The sequence below is a fragment of the Scophthalmus maximus genome, chromosome 14, assembly GCF_022379125.1.
Source record: "Scophthalmus maximus strain ysfricsl-2021 chromosome 14, ASM2237912v1, whole genome shotgun sequence".
NCBI lineage: Eukaryota > Metazoa > Chordata > Actinopteri > Pleuronectiformes > Scophthalmidae > Scophthalmus > Scophthalmus maximus.
In genome coordinates, this window is record NC_061528.1 from 12,700,639 (window position 1) to 12,725,000 (window position 24,362).

Genomic DNA, 24,362 nt, shown 5'->3' on the forward strand with positions numbered 1-24,362 from the left:
AGGGGCAAAGCTTCCAGTATGTCTCTGCACGGCCCTGCCTGCCAGCAGCGTGCGGACAGGACTCTCCAGTGCGCCCTGTGCCCGGGAGGGGCGGGGTGGGTGGCAGAGTACAGGGACGGAGGCAGAGGAGAGAGGAGGGCAGGACTGGCAGGGTGCGGTCTGAAGTGGCAACAGATCGTTTTGGATCACTCAAATCCCTTCAATTCAACTGGAAAGGCTGCAGCTCGTTGCGCGCCGGTCGCATATGGAACGGAAAAGCTTTCATATCCAGGGAGCGCACCGACTTAAATAGCAGGCGAAAGTGGCCGATGCTCTGACAGTTTCCCAGAGCAAAAGAAAGAGAGGGAGAGAAACCACAACACTGCAACATGGATATCAGTAACCGCTCTCTCTCTCTCTCTCTCTCTCTCCCTCTCTTTGACTCACCCACCAAATCGACTTTGAACCTGTTTGTTTAAATGCACGTACTTTACAGCCCACACACTTACTGTTGATTCTGCTTGGCGGTGGGAGGGCGAAGTTTCTCAATTCGGCGCATTCTTTTTTGGAGCAGCTCGACGAACTTGGCGGCGTCCCCATGGTGTCCGGTGCAGCCGGCGCGTTGAGCTTCTCTCCTCCGAGCTTTTCGGACGTGATGTTGCGGTCGTCACGGACGATGGAGTCGGCGACTGAACCGGGGCGGCACTGAAGCAACCCCTCTCCCCAGGGAGAGCGCTCCCTCTCCCCGCGGGGCGATGCGGATCTCCTTCCTCCCGCTCACCGCCTCTCTGTGCGCCTTGGTCCTCCTCCTCGCACCTGCCTCGGAGGGCTGCGGGCCGGGGAGGGGGTACGGCAAGAGGCGGCTCCCCAAGAAGCTCACGCCGCTTGCCTACAAGCAGTTCAGCCCCAACGTGGCCGAGAAGACCCTGGGCGCCAGCGGCCGGCCCGAGGGCAAAATTACGCGCAACTCGGAGCGCTTCAAGGAGCTGACGCCGAATTACAACACGGACATCATCTTCAAGGACGAGGAGGACACGGGCGCCGACCGGCTCATGACCCAGGTGAGGAGGAGAGGCGCACAGGTTCAGGCGGCGGATGGATACCAACGTCGGACCACTGGCTCATGCGCTGCCGCGGTGGATCTCCGCGTTTGAATGAACCGAGCCACGTGCGCTCGGCTGCTGAATGTTTGCAGTCAGTTAAATGTTTAATCCAAAACAATCGATCTCATCGACTCTCTTCCACCTCTGGATTTTACCTAACACACTTCCCTGTTGTCATTGCATCGCAGTATTGCCTTTACTCTCAAACCATGCGACGTACTCTGTTGAATAGACTCAGACATCTGCGCAATTTTCCATTAGGATCAGCCACGTGGAGATGTGTGAAATCACTCCTGTGGGGGTCAAACCTGGACCAAACATTTCAGTTTCATCTCACAGCCTTGGTGTTGGTTTGAATTTGTAAGAGACTGTGCACCAAACCTGCCCAGCCTCGTTGCACGAGTTGGGTGATTCATTTATCCATCAATGAATGAATGAATGGACAACAACATTAACCCATTAATGATTAATGGATTCAAATCAGATTCGTTAAAGGCGGGCAAGTAGATCTCCACTGCCGAGGGGCATCTTGACCTCAGGTCTTGTTCATGCAAGTGTCTGGGACACGGCTAAATCATCTCAAGCAGGCACACATGGATAGTTGTGTGGCAACATCACCATTGACCCGAAAAAAAACATATATTGTTATATAGTTACTGTAACAAATATGCTCTCATCACTTCTGTCTTATGAGGATGTCTTCTGTTGTAGAGTCATTTTTCTTTATCATTAGTGGGAGAGGCATGGTTTCTCTTGCCTGTTTGTTTCTAACAGCCTGTCGTCTCACTCCCCCTTCTGTACCATTCTTTAGCGTTGTAAAGACAAGTTGAACTCTCTGGCCATCTCGGTGATGAACATGTGGCCCGGGGTGAAGCTGAGAGTGACAGAGGGCTGGGACGAGGACGGCCATCATTCAGAGGACTCGCTGCACTATGAGGGACGTTCTGTCGATATCACCACGTCAGACAGGTAGGCGTGCGGCACGTCACAGCTGATTGTGCAAACGGGCCAACAACTTCATACGGTCTGTCCGTCAAGAAGTCAGCCAATCAATGAGCTTATCAGTAATGTGATGAGTCAACAAGTTAGTTAACAAACTAGCTATGTCTTATTGGGTGTTTTTTTGCTGCTAGCAGATGAAAATGTTTGAATCCAAATTTCACTGTGACCAAAGTTCTCCTGAAAGTTCAACCTTTTAGAGCTTTATAATGTCAACATGAATGTCAATCTAAAAAACACAAGTACATGTGCATCTTAGTCAAGCTCGGATTTAATCATTTTGGAAGTGAAGCATGTCTCTGTGTTCCTCTCTTCAGGGACAGAAATAAGTATGCCATGTTGGCACGGCTGGCTGTAGAAGCTGGATTCGACTGGGTCTACTATGAGTCCAAAGCCCACATTCACTGCAGCGTCAAGTCAGGTAAGAGATGGACATGAGTGTGTATGTGTGTTTGTGTGTGTGTGTGTGTGTGTGTGTGCCTTTGCATTGTCTGAATATTTGTTTGTATTTTTTTGTGGCCAGCTGTCATTACCACTAATGAGGTTGATGTTAGACCCGTTGTTGGTTTGTTCACTACCTTGCCTTTCTGTGCCTGTATAACCAGTCTGTGTGTGTGTGTGTGTGTGTGTGTGTGTGTGTGTGTGTGTGTGCGCGCATGTGTGTGCGTGCGTGCGTGTGTGTGTGTGTGTGTGTGTGTGTGTACGGCCCATTGGGAGCCAATCAAAGCAGGGCGTGCACCTGTGCTCTTCGCTGTATTCAGTCCCACTTCTTGGTCAGATGTCATCATAAAGTGATCTGTCTCTGTGAATATTTAGCCATATTTTATGTGTCTGTAAAGCAGTGTAAAACTCCCATTTCTGTCAAGTATACACTATGTACAGTGCAGTACTATTGCATATGTATTAGCACATTTCTGATCAAAAAACAAGAGACCCATTCTGCATTTCTATGATGGAATGTGAAATATAATTTTCCCAATCGTATTGTTGATATTAAGTTATATTTCTCCAACACGCACATGCTTCCTGAAACACAAATCACACCCAAGTCCTTACACAAACAACACTTGACCACATTCCACCTCGAGCTATTCAAACTGTTGAGAAGTCTGTTTTACCATGTCTGGTACCACCAGTCATTTGATGCCAAGCTTCATTCGAGCAGTCCGGCCTGTTGAGGTTAGTGGGCTGTGAGATGATTAACTCTCTCTTTGTCTTGCCATTGCTTTTCCTCCAGTAGGTTTCTCTCAGATCCCTTATCTGAGTCTTATCACCTCCCGGTCACAGCCCTCCTTTTTCTGTGGTCCTCAGGCTTACAGACGCACACACCTTGAACAAATATTTGGCTGCCTTAAGACTGCTTTAAGACAGCCGTCCTGCACACACACACACACACACACACACACACACACACACACACACACACACACACACACACGCGCACACACACACACGCACACACACACACGCACACACACACACACACACACACACACAGACACACACACAAACTGTATACACACATACACACACAAAGATGTGGTGAAGAGTGGTGTGAAGTGAAACTTATATAAAAACAAATCAATTCTATTCTACGTTATTCTATTAATTTCTGTTATGACCATCCCAATTTCTTTAAGGTCAGTTCACTTTTCCAAATTCGCAGAATCCAATGTTGTGATTCTAGCTCACTGCTGTGTGTCAGTACTCTTTCCTCGACTGGACCCATGAGTAATCATGTGACTCAGTTTAAAACTCAAACTCTGCTGTAATCCAAACAATATCTAGACCCAGGTCTGAGTCTGTGTACTTTCCTGTCTCTCTGACCCCGGGCCGTGCTCTGACTGTGGTGATACAATCAGCTGGTTATCCATTAGCTCTCGCTGACTACCTCTTCTTGCCACTTCGTCTCACTGTGTCTTAGAGCGCCAAGTTATTCAGACACGCTCAGGCAAGACCAACTGCAAAACCTAGGGCAGTGGGCGATTTGGCCTAATTAGTTTTTATCACGATAAAACATTCAAATAAGGTGACATTGACCATCATGTATCGTGTCAGAATTTCTTTCGACTTTAAAGACTGATCTTTGCTCCTGACTGGAAGATGAAAAACTTTAGAGTGGTTTTTAACTCTTCTTTATGGGCAGAAAATGTCAGAACAGTGAAACACTTCACAATACTGAGGAACATACAAACATGTGTGATCTACCTCCTTTCATTAGCATTTTATCGATACATGCTGAACTTTTGTCATATTGCTGTTGAATAAAATCAGATCATGATAACCATTGTTATTGTTTTAGCACAACCGTGGCAACTTTGGTAGCCCAAATGAATGACAATGGTACAACAGAACTAAGGCAAACACGTCGTTTCTGACAATGGCATACCGATGTCACCATGCTGCAGTAAAATTGTTTGACGGATTGAATGGAGTGAGAGGAAAGACAGGGATGTTGTAGGAAAGTGAAGGGCAAACTTTCCCCCTTGGTTTTTCAAGGGGGAGGTTTTCCTTTTGCCAACTGGCTAGTTATTTCATTTTCAAGCTACATTCCAGTGAGCTCACCAGCATTTGACCAGCCTCAGAATTTATTTTTTTTCAAATTGCAATCACACACAAAATAACTCGTTGTTTCAAACCAGAGAATTAAGAGTGAAAGCAGTCACTATCCATACTGTGGATAATGGTAAAAATGCTCAAATTCCTGATGTATGTTTTTGCTTGTGTGTTTGCAAGTTCTGAGAATAAGGCGAGAGCAGTCAGACAGTAAAGAGTAACAATCTACCACTGATCCACTGAGATAAAGTTGTCCTTGGGTCAGTGTCAAAGTCTCGCCTGCTTTATAGATCACTCTGTGACCTATAATAAACTGTGGATGTAGAAGTCCAAGTGCTGCTGCTGGACTGTTGCTCCACTCCTGACAGTTCCTTTGTCATTATGTTTTGTCTCTCGGATAGAAAATAAAACGGGACTAAACTAAATCAAAGTGGGATAATCCTTTTTTTTTTCTTCTCTTTCTTTCATCTCTCCAGAACATTCTGTGGCAGCCAAAACCGGCGGTTGTTTTCCGGGCGATTCTCAGGTTACTCTTGAGGGTGGGGCTGCTAGACAGATGCGTGAGCTTCGCCCCGGTGACCGTGTCTTAGCTTCCTCAACGACAGATGGCAGTGGTCCTCTTCTCTACAGCCCAGTTTTATCATTTTTGGACCGCCAGCCCAACATCACAAAGATCTTCTACACCATTGGCACAGACACAGGACTTAATATTACGCTCACAGCTGCCCATCTGATCTTTGTGAGCGACTGCACTGGTGGCCAGAGTGAGCCGGGAGGGGAAGAGGAGGTTAAAGAGACGCTGCTGGGCTCCATGCCGGGGGACCGGCCGAGCTGGAGAGCAGATCTGAGGTCAGTTTTCGCCAGCGAGGTCCGCCCAGGACAGTGCGTACTAGCGCCGCCAGTGAAGGTGGGGTCTCAGGCAGCGTTTTCTGTTGTTACCTTTGTGGAGGAGCAGAGGAGCACCGGACTGTATGCCCCACTCACTCAGCATGGGTCTATAGTGGTGAACGGTGTGCTGGCATCCTGCTACGCCGCTGTGGACAATCACCACTTGGCCCACTGGGCCCTGGCCCCACTGAGATTCTTCTACAGCCTGTTAGGGCCTTCAGAACCGCAGACTGACGGGCTGCACTGGTACCCTTGGCTCCTACAGAAGCTGGGGCAAATGCTGCTGGATGCAGGACACTTCCACCCCTGGGGGATGGAGCAAAGACATAAATAGGAGCCACAGAGACATGTTTCACGCTGATGACTTCATTCAAATGCCTGTATTCAGGGGCCCCAAAGCACAGAACACAGATGTCCCTCTGAACAGAGGAAAGCGACTGAGTGTCCACCAAAGACAATTGATTTTATAGTGTAAATGTATTTTGTACTAAATCTACTTGCCTGTATTTGCTGTACTTCAACATACTCCTTTTTGCGGCACAAGTGAAATTGTGCGAGGGACAAAGACAGGCTGATACAATTTGCTTTAGTGTTTGAATAACTGAAGTATCAGTATAAATCAAAATCACGTGTCTAACTTTAAAACCAACATAAACACAGGCGTAAGTATCACTCCCGTTCAATGCCCACACTTTAGAGATGAAAAAAAGACTGTGATGCAATACAACAGCTTCAATCAAAAGAGTAGGTAGGTGAAGTAAGACAATCATGTTTCCTCATTCCTTTTGTAGCGTATTAACTGTAATCTGTCATTCTGCATTTGATATCAAGCTGGGACATACGGTTACAGTTAAAAGAAATTAACATATGAGGGAAAAGGGGAAGTATCATGAAGGAAACCAAGGACATAACATTTAACGCTCTGTATGTTCATAGGTATTTATACAGTCAAGTAACAATGAGAGAAAGGACAACAAATTAACTCTAGTGCCGAGATCATAATCGATCCTCTCCGTGGAGCCTAAAGCGCATATTAGAATTAACTGACAAAATAACATTCAACTGGAAAAACTCAGAAGATCATTGAAATGTGGACATTTCTACTTTATTTTATCAGGTATTTTGTGACATGTTTTTCATTGTTTCAGGTTTTCAGGTCAGTAATACCTAGTTAAGATATACACAATACTCAGGCTGTATTCAACTACTGTATTAAGCAACAGCTATGCATCTCGATAAATTAACCGCTATCTTTAATCTTGAATAGTAAGAGTTTGTTCGATAGCTTTGTATTCCATCGATCACCCAAGACAATCTTAATTTTAACTCTGTGAGAAGTAGATCTCATCTTGTGATATGTGGCCGAATGTACACGGCTACACATATATGCTTGTTGAGCATGTTTTGTGACGATTCGAACAGTTGCCATTATCAAGAAACTCCAAGGCCTTCTTTTGTAGGGGCCTGCTCAAAGATTTGTTAAATATGTATATTAAGCTGTTGTTGGAGAGACTATTTAAAGATCTATTTTTAGAAAATAATGTAAACTATTATTATTTTTGGCAACTATGTGCATACAATTTGTATTTGAAACATAAAGTTGTTGTTTTTAAACCAACACTACTGTGTGTATTATTTGCAACACTACTAACTCCTGAAGCACTAAGAAACACTGTTATCTGTGTGTAATAATGCACTTTCTTAAATACATCATGATTGCTTGGATAGAAAGGCTTTTATTTTCTTAGAATCACCAATGACGAGAAACCATGGTGACGAACAACTGGGTTTCGGACACATTCTGACACTCACCTGTTGATATGTAAAAAGCCCTTAGCCCGTGGTCACTGTAAATGGTGAATCGTGGCATCAGCTGGTACAATGTGAAGCATTGAATAGCTGTGGTTACAGGGTGGGCTGCTGGTTGGTTTCAGTACCACGGACAGCAGCACTTCTGCAACACTCCTCTTTCCTCCTCTTGACGGCTGTGAGTGTTTTGGGTTTTTTTCCAGGATCGAGGGTGAGTCCTTGAACACAGCACGCCCTGCTGGAGGCATAAGGACTTGCAGAGAAGACATCACAAAAATCACATATAAATATCCAGCACAGGGAGCTGGACACTTAGTGTTGTGTCTTTTGGTCCTCACTACTTGTTAAGTCAAACTTGATCTTACGCAGAGAGAATAAATAAACAAGACCGGAGACTGATCTGTCCTACTGCGCTTGGAGCACTTAAATGCACCACACAGAGCTACCGGAGAGACAGTCCGGAAGTAAACAAACCTGCTGACAAACAGACGCCGATGATCGCAATAAAGAAATGCAACACATGTTAAATCTTGAGTCTTCAGAGAGGCAACCGGTAAGAGATGGGGCGATGAGATGTCTGGACTTTTTCCTATGCTTGCTGCTCATTGATGAACTGTTGCGTGGTTATGCTGGGATCACGTCCGGTTTCTGCTACGAGGGTCGGACGCCCGCTTACACGTGGCATTCAATGTTTGTAGGATAGTTTGTCTGTAAGATGTGGTCGCAAATACAACACTGATGGTTTGTGGGTTGTTTGCTGCATTTAGTTAGATTTTGATCACAGCTTGGGTGAAAAAGTAAATGATAAAATGTAAAGAAAATATAAATATAAAAAGTACATCATATATTTCTTGATATCTAGATTTCTGCTGCACCTAAATTATTTGTGATATTATGTGTATATTCCTTATTTTTTTCTTTGTGTTTAAAGGTTTTTCACCTAATGGTGTGTTCAATGGGAAATATAGAAATATGGAACAAAACTAAACTGCTGACTCAAAATAAAAGGAGGAAGCAAAACGCAAAGCCAAGTTTAATAACATTCTAAAAGATTTGTCACTCCCTTTCAAGCAGGGGAAATAGGGAAGCTTGACACTCCTACTTGTTTTTATATGTGGACATTAGAATCGGAAAAACTGACGTAGAAATGTATCTGTTTGTTGTTTTTTTACTTGATGATTGACCAGGAACAACAAGAACCACAAAAGATCAGTGGGGAGATTGTAAGTAATCTTTATTATTTCCGGTCAGTTAGGTAAAGGAAAAACCTTTTTTGTTGTATCCCATAGCTAATCGCAGGAGACTGATCCATAAAGACAGATCGAGAACCAGACCCAGGTAAAACACTCACCATGTTATACATAAACTATGAAAACAAAATATGAGAGGTGAAACTGAAAACCAAAAATCTGTCCACCTGAGTCTGGGGGTTTGGAATTGATCTCTATGTGTCTGGTCTCCGTGTGATCATGTTTAACTCGTTCGTATCATGATTACCCGGCAACATTTTGAGGCAAGGCTGATGAACAACAAGCAGTTATAATAAAGTCTAACACGAAGGGGAATGATGGAAAAATATACAGCATATATCTGCCTATCATGCCGCTTACCAAGATTAAGAAAATAAATTATAAGACAAAATTAAAAAAAAGCCTGTTTCAGCTGCCTCAAAAGTGACCCAAGTATCATTTTCTTAAATCAAGGGTGTTCACACAACACATGGGAAGTCAGCATGCTCACAGTAACTCACATACAGATATGAATGTATTTATATAATATGTATGTCATCACAGCTTGGCAAAATTACACTTATACACAACAAATGCACAATAACACCTGGAATCATAATACCAGCCAGTGGAAAAAGACCCAAATACATTTGCGCTGCCTTTGTCCAGCTTTACTGTAAAACGGACGGCCTCGGCCCCCGGCGGGTGGCGGTGATATCGTCCAATAACAGTAGCCTATAGATAAAGAATTTATGCTTCCCATAAACACGCACACATACAATCACACATACATACGGTTTCTCTCACACGTATTACATGTCAGTAACATCATGATAAATGTGAATCTGCTTTGGGTCGGTGACGGCAATGAATGACAGTGTGTGAGATAGTTTTAACTACCTACAGTGTGTGACTATGTTGAGAGCGGTAAACCTGACAAAAGTACAAAACACTCCTCAGTTGGCAATTATGTTGACATAGTTACATTAGGCTTTATGTAATCATTGCTCGGCAGCATACAAAAATAAAAGAAGTTGCTCTGGTGCATATTCGGAGTCATCTGCATTTGAGCTAAGTCGTCTCTATGCAAACAGAAGGAATTGTTTTCGGCACTTTTCTTTTCCAATTAATGAGGCTCGCTCAGTTATCATATTTTGATTATTATTATTATTAGTTCGTTGGCTAGCTTTTTAAAATTTGTTTTAGCAAGCCTGACTAATGCATATTTGGAATCTCTCGTGAAAAGACCACTGTCAAAAAAACACGTCTGTTAAAAAAAAAATATTTTAACAGTCATTTTTTTCTGCTCTGAGACCAGTCTTTCTGTTTTGATTTTCTAAAACCTTTTTTCGTATATAAGTCCTGCTGTCACCGTAACTGTAGGCTGGTGTTCGATGACCACTTAACTGCATATGCATTTATTAGGATTTTAACAACAGCGTCATTCTACCTATACCACCATAGAATCTAAACTAATACAACAACCAAAGGCCCATGATTCACAAGTCACTAATTAAAGTAGGGGTAAAGGATTGGCTGGATGCGTCCAAACGGCAATGTGTCAGGAGTGTGATCACCCGTCTGAGAACCGAAGGACTTGATTGGACTTTGGCACCTTTTGTGCTCAAAGGTCTTTTTGCAGATTGATGAGATGAAGTTGCCAGCTAGAAATATCTGTGTCCTCTGAGTCTGCTTTTAGTAATTGCACCCCCTGCACCTTTGTGAAACATTGTGTGTGTCCGTGTTCGTGTGTCCGTGTCCATGTTCGTGTGCGTGCGTGCGTGCGTGCGTGCGTGTGTGTGTGTGTGTGTGTGTGTGTGTGTGTTGGTGTGTAGGGGTACTTGCTACAATTTGCATTGTCTTAATAATTTCACACAGTTCCCAATCTCTCAATATCAGATGACAGAAGCACTTTTCAAAAGATGTCTTCTCTGTTATGGTGGTGGACTATGCCTTGGAGAATTTATGATGCGACATGACTAAAAATAAAACATTATAATGAAATTACAACAGTAGCCATTGCTGAGGTTCCCCAGTCCCCGCAACAAACTTTCTCCCATCATCTCCTCTGTTACGGAGAAGCAACCTACCAGGCAGCAAGACCAAGTGGCGCTTGTGAAATGACTACGTTCATCTGTAATTCATAAATGGCGGCAGAAATCCACAGAAATGGCGAGATCCGCTTTTAGCACAGTGTGCCAGACCTTAGAAATGCATGATTTCAGCAAGGGCTGAGACAGCTCTGCTTCTATGGCCAAAGTCCTAGTTAAGATACAGTATCAGGGCAAGAGACGATATGAAGGAGAGAGGCAAGATGACGGGAGACATAAAGAAAGAAACTGGAATGACGTTCTGTCCTCCCTCATTCACAGCCTCTGGGTGAAGTTTTCGGGGAATACTCCTTTGGTGGCATTTTCTTTGTTCTGCTGCCAGTCGTCCTGCTTCATTCCCAGCAGCCAGCCGTCATCCTAAATATACAGACATATCAACTCAATATCAACCCACTGTCACTGCAGCAGAGCACACCTGTGTGTGTGTGTGTGTGTGTGTGTGTGTGTGTGTGTGTGTGTGTGTGTGTGTGTGTGTGTGTGTGTGTGTGTGTGTGTGTGTGTGTGTGTGTGTGTGTGTGTGTGTGTGTGTGTGTGTGTGTGTGTGTGTGTGTGTGTGTACCTGTTCGTCAGGGCCGTCAAAGGGGATTACTAGCACCACATCTCCAGCCTTCATCTCCAGTTCATCTGTGTCGTTGGCAGCGTAATCATGCATCACCTGGACCTATATCATGGAAATAATGAAATGAATTATCGACAATTCATAGAATTTATATTGGGGGTTGAATAGATTGCTCTGTATCCTGGTATACCTTGAACAGGAAGCCAGGGGGCATTTCTGCAAGCTCTGACGCTGCTTCTGTTGACTCTGCCACCACTGCCGGTGTCTGCACAATAAAACGAGGCACAATTTACTGACACAATGAAAGATGACAAAGAAAATCTACCACCAGAATTGGATATAAAATAACTGCTTGAGTCTTGAAAATCTTCATCTACTAAAGTATGATTCTTGAAAAGGCTATATTGTACAAAATGAATTATTTAATCTGGACTGACACAAAATGACCTTATAAGAACCTATAAAAGATTAGCTTTATCTAATCACAGTTCCAAACTCATATAAATGCAACAATTTATAGGTAGTGTAAGGTGTTAAAATCATGATGAGAATATACAGTATGTCTAATCGCTAACCCTATGTCATCTAGAATTTTGCTGTAAAATCTTGCACTTGCCTCTTCTGCCACTGCTTCTTCTTCTTCCGGAGTTGCCGCAGCAGCTGCTGCAGATTCATCCTGGGAGCAGAGAGACATAGACGAAGAACAGCGAAAGTTTAGAGAATGAGACACCCAAAGCTCCTGAACACAGAAGGAGAAAGAATGAAAGAACAGAGAGACAAGGACAGACAAAAAGACATGCGGCAGGACCTAAACAACAAAGTCAGAGTAAATGGAGGCATGTTGAATAGACGGCAGGATTAGAACATGTAAAGATAAAGCTTTTGTACAGGATGCTATGTGCGTAGACTCGTGATTAGCAGTGATTGGGATTAATCAAGTGCATTGAGAAGCATGTGTTTTATATTCTTTCCTTTCCCTCATCAGTTAATTTCCATCTTGACCTCTGGGTCATAGTTGATGCATCCATGCCGCTGGCCCAGATGCATCCTACATCTTCCCATCTTTCCACCTGTCTCTTCCAATTCCTCTCTCTATCATCTGCTTCTTTCCCATGCTCAGACCTCCTCCTCAAGAGTCGATGCATCCACCATTTTTCGTCCAGATGCATCTCTCAGATTTTTTTCTCTCTCTCCGTGGTTACCTGACCCGCTTCATTATCCAGCGAGGTGGCTGCCGGGGAGGCTTCTTCCTCAGGGGTGTCAGCTGGAGCCTCAGCAGCCGGGGTTTCATCATTGGTGGCAGGCACCTCTGTGACCGGCGGGCTATCATCATCGCCCCAGCCCTCCTGGGCTTCAGCCAGGGGGTCGTAATGAACCGGCTGGCTCCCATCATCCCCCCATCCCTCCTGAGCCTCAGCCACAGGGTCATCGCAAACTGGCTGGGTTCCGTCATCCCCCCAGCCCTCTGCAGCCGCTGCTATGGGGTCATAGCGGACAGGCTGCGTACCGTCATCGCCCCAGGCCTCTGCAGCAGCAGCCACAGGGTCATAGTGCTGCTCGGTGTCCTCTTCCTGGTCACCCCTGTCCTCATGCTGAGGGGCAAGGGTCATGTTTTAAGGAAGTCATAAGAGATATTTTACCTTTTGGGTATTGGAATGTTTTCGTCAATCAGATGGTTCAGAAAATTTAACTGGAATGAAATAAAGTAAAATATTTTGATGGACAAATTGATATGGATATTTAAGGGGCGGTAAAGGGGTTCACAAGGGTACTACCAGAATGGCAGGTAAGGAGTTCAAACATTAAAGGACCATGCAAGTGATTTTTTAAGCTTTAGTCCATTAACTAAAAATTGTGTTTGCGATATCTTGTGCTTACCTCATTCCTTTCCAAATGCTATATCATATTTTCTGCTATGCCATCAATATGACTTCAGGGATGGAAGTACCAACCGTTTGGCCACTTTTGGTCAAAACTAAAGTAACTTTGGATGGTGTGTGAAAATGTGCTGCAACCATTCGTTGTGGCCAGAGGAGTAATCCTGCTTCCTTTACTTATCCCCCAACCTTCCCTCTATTGTCACCAGGAGGTTTACAGCCCCCCCCAGCGTGAATGAGGGTTTGCATCAAGCTTCATTTAGATTAAGCGTATTTGATGTATTTAAAGCAAAATAGAATTTTGCAATCATGAGGAAAGGGAGACCATGAAAGATGCTATGGACACTGATGGGAGGAGTTCATCAGCGGATGTCAGTGGGTCATCGTCATCATCATTATCATCATCATAAAACCCAGGAAGATTGATGTAGAAGGATAAACCCTTACGGAACAGGTTCAGAATAAATCAAAAGACAAATGAAGGTAAGGAAAGGTGGCAGTAGAAGGCAAAAAAGGAAAAATAATCAGCCTTTTCCCATCAGAAGATAGATGTTGGATCTTCCGTGTGTAGTTAGCAAGCATGGTTTATATTCCCACGGCTATGTTCCGATGGAGAAAGAGGAAGGAAGCTTTGTAAGAGTAGAAGTGTCATTTCTATCGGAGCCATCACTGCTTTGCCGCAAGCTCTAATACAGCAGAACTGTATGACTGTTGAGACACATCCCTCTTACAGTGAACAGAAAGGGGTTATTTAATAACCAGAATGCAAAGTTGCAAGCAAGGCTTTGTGAAGTTGCCCACTGACTCTTCAGTCTCATTTCGCGCAAAACAATCCGCTGCAAACATGAGCAACTTCGCTCAACTTTCAGAACACAACTGTTCCCTGTGCGTCACATGGGTCATGTGCTGTATCATGGGAACATACAGGGATGCAAAGGGAAACATAAAAATGGGGTCAATTCAGTTACAAATCGTTTTACACATTTGAGATTTTTAATTTACACCCATGGTTCCTTTTTGTGTAAAAGAGTGTGTACACTTTGTACACTTGGTGTTATCTGTCCTGCATTGGCCTTGGATCAACAGTCATTTGTATATCACTGTATATCCTACACATGTACAAAGGCAAAAAGAAAGAAAAAACTCTTTAGAGAGCGTAATGATTATATAATATGTGTAGTGTAAAATGTCCATTTGAAAATGAATTGACTTGATTCCCAAGATCTATTTGTGCTGTACAGAAATCTCCCCAGTGTGTGGCAGTAGTGACACCACACCCCACACAAGGACACTGCACAGATTTTGGACCAGACAAATGAAATTAATATAATAATGAATATACAAAAATGACCATCATAGAAGCCCTTGCCCAGACTGTCCTACATTTTTATTGCAGTATTTACTCCGGGTGTGTAGCATACTGAGCATAAAGAAGGCGGGGCTTGTATAATGGCTACAAAATGCAAACAACGACAAATGAACATGGTCACAATGGCTACAATGAACACAAACAAGAATATGCTGATAAAGATGATGATCATAACGATAATTATAATTAAATGTTTATATCTTATCATTATTTTTAAACATTTCTTTCAGGATGAGGATGATGAGCTTACCCATGAGTCCCAATTTGCAGGCTGTGGAAGAAAATAGGAAGAAACAGGATGACGAAACTGAACAGAGCTCTTCACAGCGTTTTTGCTTATGCCTGTTGCATTCAGAAAGACATTTCCAGTGCAGGTCCCATGCTCTTACCTAACCTACAAGCCCATAGCAGGATATAAAAGCACTACTTTTTAAGTAACAAGTGCAAATGATGGGAATTGAAAAAAGTGTAGATTCCGTCATATGTTTACTGCACAAAAACAAATTTAATTCAAAATCAGTATCAATCCCACCAGCCAGGTCAAATAATTTATCTGGTCCCATAGGGCCACATCCAGGGGGTGCAGTGCAAAGAAAACCCTTTCTTCTCACATACCTCTCTCATATGCCATCTGAGATTATTAACTTGTGCTCACAACAATAACCTTGAGGAACAGTGGTGACTGAAATACTGCCCTGGGTTTTGCCTCTCAGGCTATTTATACATAAAGACTGACTGAGAGGAAGATATAAGGTTAGTGAATAAATGATACAGTTTGTTTGTTTCTTTGTTTTGGATTGATGTACATTTGCACAATGTCTGGTTTAGTGTCTACCCACTCCAGAGAATCGTTCCATTGCAACCACCCCATCTTTCACGTGAGCCGCAAATTGCTGCCTGTAGTAATATGACTAATTGTTTACAGGGGTATATTAAAAAAATTATTATTTTAAAAACATTTCATCCCACATTGAACACATTCCTATGCTATAAAAATCCTTTAGTTGTTATCATCACTTACAGTGACGTAGCATTACTGACAGTAACATGGTGAGATTCCGAAACTCTTATCAGACTTAAACTTCAGCGTGGCATTTTTGTACTGATTTTATTAGATGAATATATCACTAATTCCAGGAGGCCTCCTGACCGCACAGCAGCAGCAGTCTGGATGATGAAACTGGTTGTATGCTGTAGGTGTGATGCTACACATTTTCAGGTAAGTCCAAGAGTCACTTCAGACACCGAGAGACAAATCACAAATGCTAAAGATCTAAACTATGTCATCTCAGTTTTAAATATTGATGACATGACCAGTTTGCCTGGTTCTTGTACATACCAGCTATGTCAAGGTTTACGGTGGGCGTCATGAGATTCATCAGTTTGGTATAATGCTATACTGAGGCTTAATAGCAGATTTGGCTCAAGCAGCAACACCTCAAAATCATTTTTCAAAAGTGGCACAACATGAGGTGTGCTTAACTTATCTCACCTCTCAGTAATGTGACAAACTTTTAGACTAAAAAGAGTAAGCACAACTCAAGTCATTCCAGTGTTTCACATTACATTCTGCTGTACTTTTGTCCAGGTCTCAAGAGAAACAGGTAAGAGCAGAGCAGGGCTATTAGTCAACAGTTCATGCCGCGCAAGTGATCTGTGGATTGCGCTGAGGCAGGAAGAAGTGGTCTCTAGAAGCAGGTTTCTACAGATCGCCATGCCGTCATCCACCTTTTTGTTTGGAAGATTGGAAAGAAGCGTAGAGTAGCCAACACCTCAAACTATGCCAAACTTACCAAGTGATTTCATTTTGTAACAACTGAACCTTACACTTTTACATCTGTCCAACTTGTTTAACTGCAACGTTTCACATTGCAGTGAAAGAATTTGACATTACATGCTGATAGCAAAGTCAAGTTGCACTTAAATCCTGAAATGAACCAGTAAGAACATGAAATCTCTTGTGAAGCTTGGCATTTCTTGCCGACTATGTTCATGCCAAGACTCATCCACCTGTGTGACCATGGAGGCTTTGGGTGCTGCACTGAAAGAGTCCAGGTCCATGTCCAATAGGCTGCTCACTGCAGGACTGTCAAACTGATGACAACAGGAATAGGAGGGGGGGGGGGGGCTCATTGGCTAACTGTGTACAATAGAGGAGGCAAGGAAGTGGACAGAGCACAATAGAATAGAGTAGAAGAAATAGGAGGAGTGGCAGGTTCTGATCTGCACAGAAAATGAGGAAGTTGAAGGGTTATTCCACAGATCGTCACTCACCTCTGTAGGGGAGGTGACACTGATGTCAGGAGTAGCTGCAGCAGCATCAAACAGGTTGATGATGTTCTCTGTTTTCATCTCTTTAGATGGGGTCACCTTGGGTGGAGGAGGCATTGCTGGCTTTAGCTGGGACAGAGAGACAATTTGGATTTGGTACAAAGAAATAATATGAGCCTGAGCAAAATTGAGCATTTTGAAAATGTAATTTGTGTTTGGCTACGTTTTTTAAATAAAATTTTAAGTTTTACTGTTAACAAATACAAGTACCTCATTAGACTGAAAAACAAATGCTGAAAAAAAGTTACAAACTCAGATATCACCAAAGTAAGATATCTTTCTTAGCAGACATGTAGACTTGTCATGGCAGGTTAAGCACAGCTATAACAGACAGCATAAAGATGGCTCCTACATGATACATGATATGCAGCCATCATTAGTCTTATCAGTCACCCCTTACAGTGACATAATTCAGTGGCAAAACTCCGAACCAAGAGACAGCTTTGGTGTGTATGTGTATGTTTACCTTGGATGGAGATTTGGGGATTGGGGGCGGTCCTCCTGGCCTGAGAGTGTGGTTGGATGGTTCTTTGCCACTGAGCAAATAAGAGAGCGAGAGAAAGAGGGAAAAAGACAATATGCAGACATATTACAGCGAAAGTAAAGAGGATGGCAAATGATATAAGAGAGGAGGGCAGCAATGGTCAAAGGGAGCAGCTAAAAGCTAAAACATGACAGAAGAGAAGTTACAAGGCATGCTCTACGGAAGTTCGTGTTCAAGTTGTCGTCGCAAGAGCTGTCATGCAAGAAGAGTGAGCCTCCCCATCCCTCCATCACTTCCATCCCATGCAAGCGGGCTTATTGTGTCCCTCCTGTAAATCCTCACAAGCGGGCAATGATACGATGCATTCGCTGTCATACAGAGCATGTCCTAATGCGGACAAAGGCAGCCCCAGATCTGCAGATACGTAAAGAGATTGGAACATACCTGCAACTTATTGCTGGATGAGGCAATGAGAGTGACAGTGTCTCAAAAATGAGGTGCTACATTACCAAGGCTGTATCAACAATCAGGTGCACTGGACTAAAACTCTGGGACGCCAGAAGTCCAGGGGCCATACAGGCTTATTTGTGTTAGTATATTTCTAACTTTCCTCGAAAAATCTCCTGCACTAACACACTAAACAACTGGCATGGAGGTGAAAAGTGGTTAGTTATAGTCGTACACAGTAAGTTCACATTTAAGTCTCAGTTAGGGGGGAGATGAGATGCTATGAACCTTGAGATTTGGACAGTATCGTGATCACAATCTCGCCTGGTGCAGCATTTAAGACCCAGTTTTGCTCATCCCTTGTACATCTGCAGCTCTGGGCACACAACCCTCTGATCAGACAGCGTGTCCGTGACTTCACTCGCACAACCAAGCACTAGTTTTCTCTAAAATCTCCGAAGCCTGCAGACCGACTGACATAGAGACAGCTGGACAGACACATCGGTTGGACAGACAAACGATAGTTGTGTCACCATGGTTACCACAGTTGCTGCTGGTTACCTCCTATTTGCTCCTGACGTTGAAGCGCTCGGGTTAACTGTCTTTCTGCAAGGGGGGTTCAGGGGTGGCTCCAGGTTAATGCATGTCATTTTGTGTGTGCACTCTTGTATCTTAAAATGATTGTGATATATAGTGTATCCACAGGTTTCGTGTTCTCCCCATGGAGAGATCAAGCTTCAATCAGTAAAATATTCACATCCACTTTATCCACTATGACTTCTTATGCCACTGCAACTTATTCACTTACAACATAAAGAAATGTGTACTGTGGCAAAAAGCTGTGTTTTTTTCTTTTGTGGGTTTTTACCACTTGGTTTCCAGTAAACACATTAATAGAGTTAAAAGTGAGTGTGCATTTAAGATAACGTCACCACTTAATTTACTGCTATTCCAACTTCTGATGCAGACTGTTACATTCATCAAACGTGGTGAGTTAAATCTCTCAGGAGTTTCGAAAAATTGCAAACAGTTCAGAAAAGATTTATTTTTGCCAAAGCAGAAGCAGCCACAGACATCCAGCAAGTATTTTCTCTGTTGGCTAAGAGAGAGAACCAGCCACAGTGATTAATTGATGAGGCCCAGCACTCTAAATTGATTCCCAGGATTTACACTATACATTATACTCAGTGGAACATATTGATATAAGATCATTTCTAATGATGGATCCTTGCTCACTAACCTGGTTGTGTCTGTTTGCTCCAAAGTGTCCAAGACGTCATACAAATCCTGATCCAACTGAAGGCAAGGAAAAGAGAGGGCTGTAAGTTATTATGCAATACAATTCTATGAAAAACTTGATTTGAACAACAGCATTTTTAACACTCCAACACAATAAATCAAATACTAATTATAATGACACTGTTCTGGCACCTTCTTTGACACAATCATGAATATAATCACATTATATGCTGCCAACTTTGTTTGCATCATCATGTCCAAATTCTTCAGAGCGACAGTATTTACATCTCTGAAACTGAGGCAGTAATGCAGCGGATTATCTCACTGCAATCTGGCAAAACCTCAAGTCCAAGTTTTGCTACATTCGGTCGAAAATAATAATTGAGTTATAACAGACTTTGCATATGGTTTCAAAAACATTGCTCAAGGGCAGAGAGATTGACAGCCATGGCTAATGTAGTCTCTGCGACAGTCTGGCATTGTCAACATTTTACATTAACCTGTGTCGGTTTCGTTTGTCTAGTCTGTATCTAAATACAGCACCACGAGGGGTCTACAGGAGCATCTCACCCGGCTCATTTCCTTGTGAAACTTCTCCTCGAAACCAGCCAAACTCTGGAAGGTGCTGACGTAAAACCCAACACGGCTAGAGATAGAGAGAGAGAGACAGTATCGACTGCATTAGTGGCTTGACTTGGTTCCACATCCTGTTAGGGTGAATGTAGCGCAGATGTAAGTGAAATCCAATTATACCATGTAGCCACCAACAAGAAAGTCAGTTTGCACAGACACACACACACACACACACACACACACACACACACACAGATATGCACCTGTTCCAGAGTGATGGTAACTCCTCTTGCAAGTCGATATTAATCTCCTCAAACACCTTCTGGGCTCTCTCCAACTCCTCCTCGGCCTGAAACACACATAGACACACACATAGACATACACACACACACACACACACACACACACACACACACACACACACATTATTGCCTCCATGACTTCAGAGGGCACTGCATTGACTTACATTAATTTGCTGGAGACTTACTACTTGCCTAACCAAAGCTCTACCCCGATCCTTAACCTAACCCTACTTTACCCTGAGAACACTTCTTTAATGATTTAATGATTTACGTTATGGGGACTTGTCCCCATAAGGAAGTCCCAATTATGCAGCTGTTTAAAAACCTCCTGTCCCCACAACCCCAGTTATACCTGTACCACGCACACAATGTGTTGGTAAAAGCCATTACGGTTAGTTCCATGCAGTGTGTGCCCATGACACCTCCTGCTACTTATTATTAAGCTTCAACATTTTGGTCACTGTTGTTTTGTTACTGTCATTTTCATTTTGCAATCACCAGATATTAGAGCCTAGATAATATTCAACAATAGTGAGTGAAAGGGAGCCTGGGCAATAACATAGAAAAAAACCACTTCCCCCAAACTGAACTCCCCTTCTCATTGTTCCACAGTCAGCAGACCTTGTGGAACGACAGTGAGATTGTTGTGTACCTGGCTCCTGGACAGACTGCTCTGGGCAACGTTGTGTGCAGACAGGATACCCTGAGCCCAACCTGGTGTGGCCCGCTCCAACAAAGACGAGGGCTGGGAGGGAACAATTTCACATGGTAAATACAGCACATGAAAATGTATTTGTTAAATGTAGTAATAAACACCAACGACCTTTTTTTGGGGGATTTTATTTACCTTGGTAATTTTAATGCCCCCGTCCTTTTTCTTGGTCTTGTGCGTAGCAGAGTAGTTGTGTCTGGCACTGTCGTAATCCACCAATTTCCTGTCCCTCTTAGCTATGCGGGCCTGAATGAAAAAAAAGAAAAGAATAGAAAACAGGGGAATGAGTATGTGTTATTTAGTGTCTCTATCTGCAGTGAGGTGCCCAGTGCTCATGCTTCATAAATAAGCTTATCTCTGTTTGCTTCCAGGGAACAAAGCAGACTAATCTATTTACCTGAGACATTAGGTTCATTCATTCAATTGTTTTTTTTTTTTTTTTGTTTACAGCATCGTCTTTGTGTTCAATATCCATAATTCAACACCGCTTAGAGCCAAATAATGTATGGTAATCAATAAAAACTATACTAAGATCATAGTATACACAATTATGTGGAGGAAAGCCTGCTACTGCATGGGCATTTATTACGATCTTTTAGGTGAGCTTACTACATTACCTTAATATCAGGGAACTGGCCCAGGTAAGTATCCATGGAGATGAGAGCATGATCAACCAACTTCTGGTGGTAATCCGTCCATAGCACATCACAGTCCTGCAGCGTGGATTAACAAAATAGCACAATAACAGTTCTCCTTCTCTTACTCAGAGTTCACCCCAGGTTACGCTATGTTCTGGCTTGTAGTCACAATCCATGTCTTGTAAACATGTTTCAAAAAGTGTTTTCTGACCTCCACGACGGAATCCACTTCGTTTTTGCCGTGCCATTCTGGCTCGTACATATCCGCCAGACACGCCTGCACGTTCTTGGAGGACTCATGCATGGCTGAGGACAAACACACATACGGTGCATTGATGGACATTTACATCTGCGGGCTCAAGTATGCATTTACACGTGCACGGCCGTGTCTAAATGTGTGGCTTGGATGCATGTGTGCGTGTCCATCGGTGTCACCTTTCACCGCCTCCAGGTACGCCCGGAGGTCCCTCTGCAGTTTGCTGCCTTCAGCCTGTGGGTAAAACACAAAACATGAGGGCTGCACAGAGACACGGAGAGAGCGAGCAGACAAGTGCAGAGATGCTACAAGCCCGTTGAACCAGAAGATGCTTCTGTCTCGGCGAATTCAAAACCAGTTTGAGCTAATGCAGACTTGAGTGATATGCAGGGAGCACATACAGTATATAACTACAAATTCTGGCAGGGTAGATTGTGTCTATTATCTGATATTTGTTACTGTAAAAGTAGATTTTGTCAAGAGACGTGGCTCAGTCGTGCAACATGTGTCACTGGACTGCACTCACATATTGTTTGGTGAAGTTGATAACCCCCTCCTCGAAGGCCACGTCTTTGGTCTCGTCGGCTTTGCCAAGCTTCTGGAGAACCTGTGCATCAAACAAATAATGACATCAGGGACAAAACGATTCCACTCACTTTTGTGATAAAAGACACGGGGTCAGTTTCTGACTGCTCCCTATAAAACACACAGCACGTGTGAAGATTTGCCTGTTTGTTTTGTCTTGATCGCTTGTCGTCTCAGTCTTTCTCAAAGTTGAGTTCAAATATGATTCATTTGCATTGACGGGAACAGGAATTGCTTGTGAGGGCAGCACAGGAGACACACAAAAACGACCATGAAGGAAAAGGGAACAAACTATAAATGAAGCAAATACATAAGGAATGAGCCGAATGTCTCAATCTCGTACTCCGGTTGCATCCATACGTACAGTATATAGCGTACACGGTGGATTTGCAGTGGCAACATGAACAGTTTTCTCCCAGTCTCCCTCTCTCCGACCCCACCGTACGTGATACACTCTGATGGACGAGCAGCGCCCCCTGACATGTATTCAGCGCACAAACCGCAGGTGCGCGAACCATAGGCCCCTTATTCACCACCTATACATATGGCAGCATGGATGTTTGATATCATCGTGGTGCTTTGCAAAATGAAAAGGCGAGGGGGCGGGGGGTGGTGCAGCCCCCCATCTGTGTGACAGCCCTCATTTAGACACCCAGCTATATGCCAGAGACACGTCAGTCACCAGGCCAAATGTTGAGCAGGCCCACAGCACGTCTCACGGCATTATGTACAGTGCGTGCCCGCTGCATGACATTGACTTAAAGCGGGACCTATCTGGAGCGGACCTCCCCCATCCTCAACCACAGCGTCCGCGCTCTTCTGCTTATAATGTGGTGATGCGACACTGCGCCCTCGGCGGAGGATGCGCCACCGCTGCTTGCTCCGCAGCCTGCGGGCCTGCAACCCCCCCCCCAGTGCAGCAGTAACTCTCACCTTCTCCTGGGCTCTGGTTAGTTTTTTCTGGACGTTGCTGGCCACTTTCCCCGCGGTCAGCCCCTTCCCCAAATTCAACTCAGCCATCTTGTAGCGTATAGATCAGTCTTCGGATGCGGGAAGGAAGGACATAAAAAAAATAAATAAATAACGATCGGATGGACCGCTACGGCGACGGTGGAGGCAAATGCATCAATGTCCAGTGTAGAAATGACGCTGATGAATGCAAATGATGAGATATTTGCGATGTGTCCCGCGGTGTAAAAACGCTAAGATGTATCTCTCGAATATTGAGCCTCTGTGCGCGCGTCCGTGACAGAGGAGGAGGATGCTGCTGCGAGAGATGCTCTTAAAGGCACAGAGGACTGCTGCGCGCAGTGACGGCGGTCATGCAAACGGTAGAGATCGAATCTGAGTAAAACCAAATGGTGACAACTCTCTATTATTAATACTATTATTTTCTCTAATCTACTTTTTAAAAAAATTATAAATTGGCTCTGGAACATAGAGGATGGAGACTTGTCCTGAGCAGTCACTCATGAGCAGCAAACTAGTGGCTGTTCTTTTTGCCCGCGTCCTTCGCATACGCGCTGCGTGAACGCTTGAAAACGGATCTGCCCCGTGAAGCCTGACGTGCGGTTACGTAACACGAGAAGGGAAAATGAAAAGCCACGGACGGCATCGGTGAGAGAGGTGTCACCGGAGAGCAGCTCAGCAGTCAAGTGACCCCTGCAGGAAGTGAACAGCTGCAGTTATTGATGCAGGCATCAATACAATAAGACGCGGATGAGTGAAATGTCAAAGATGTTGATATGACTATCGCCTGCACTGTGGACTGGTTTGAGAGTGTCGTTTAGAATGAACCAATACTCCAACATACGTGAGAGTAAACTATTAAAATCATTTAGCTATAATTCTCTACACTGAACCTCATTTGCAAACATGGATTCGAGACAGCAACAGGATTCATCTGGTTCAAAAAAAAGGCTCCACTCTGTTCCACGAGAAGCTCATTTCCTTCTCCAGCAGGTGGCGCTGTTGGCCCATGTCATATCCGCAGAAATGCATTGTCCACAGTACAGGCCTATGTACGGAGCTTTGGGTCTGACAGTTTGAAAAAAAACAAAAAAACACAGAAAACAACATAATCTGTCAGTTATTGCTCAAAGGGCAGCAGCAGCCTGGTGGAGGGATGGCGAGATCAGATGTCCAGGCTGCTCTCGCTGGGGGGACTGCTGCGTTCTTCTTATGATCACACGTTGGCTACCCGCCGTGAGACGATACGCAGCATCCCTCGTTGTGGTCTTCTCAGGTGTTCATTTAACATCACATATTGTGATTTGTGTACACAACTGTGTGGTGAGCCGCCTCCGCCCTCTGCCG

The 24,362-nt window shown here is 43.9% G+C and overlaps 2 protein-coding genes across 6 annotated transcripts; one reads left to right on the forward strand and one right to left on the reverse strand.

The window, feature by feature from the left end:
• Positions 1–123: 123 nt before the first annotated feature.
• On the forward strand, positions 124–7,143 carry LOC118282761 (indian hedgehog B protein). Its single transcript, XM_035604136.2, has 4 exons — positions 124–1,040; positions 1,894–2,051; positions 2,399–2,502; positions 5,114–7,143. Exons 1-4 carry the CDS (start codon positions 735–737, stop codon positions 5,857–5,859), a joined length of 1,314 nt encoding a protein of 437 aa, XP_035460029.2. The 5' UTR covers positions 124–734; the 3' UTR covers positions 5,860–7,143.
• Positions 7,144–8,551: 1,408 nt separating this feature from the next.
• LOC118282759 (myc box-dependent-interacting protein 1) lies at positions 8,552–23,502 on the reverse strand. Of its 5 annotated transcripts, XM_035604130.2 has the most exons (20): positions 22,980–23,502; positions 21,988–22,068; positions 21,641–21,695; positions 21,417–21,511; positions 21,185–21,280; positions 20,703–20,813; positions 20,508–20,600; positions 19,817–19,902; positions 19,551–19,626; positions 18,982–19,037; positions 18,303–18,347; positions 17,277–17,346; positions 16,754–16,879; positions 16,490–16,573; positions 14,730–14,750; positions 12,436–12,825; positions 11,850–11,909; positions 11,424–11,498; positions 11,234–11,335; positions 8,552–11,031 (listed from the first exon to the last, which is right to left on the reverse strand). In XM_035604130.2, exons 1-20 carry the CDS (start codon positions 23,064–23,066, stop codon positions 10,930–10,932), a joined length of 1,911 nt encoding a protein of 636 aa, XP_035460023.1. In that variant the 5' UTR covers positions 23,067–23,502; the 3' UTR covers positions 8,552–10,929. The 5 variants fall into 5 exon arrangements, with proteins under 5 accessions (XP_035460023.1, XP_035460024.1, XP_035460025.1 ...); XM_035604131.2 differs by lacking the exon at positions 18,303–18,347 and having other exon boundaries at positions 22,980–23,501; XM_035604132.2 differs by lacking the exon at positions 16,490–16,573 and having other exon boundaries at positions 22,980–23,498.
• Positions 23,503–24,362: the final 860 nt, after the last annotated feature.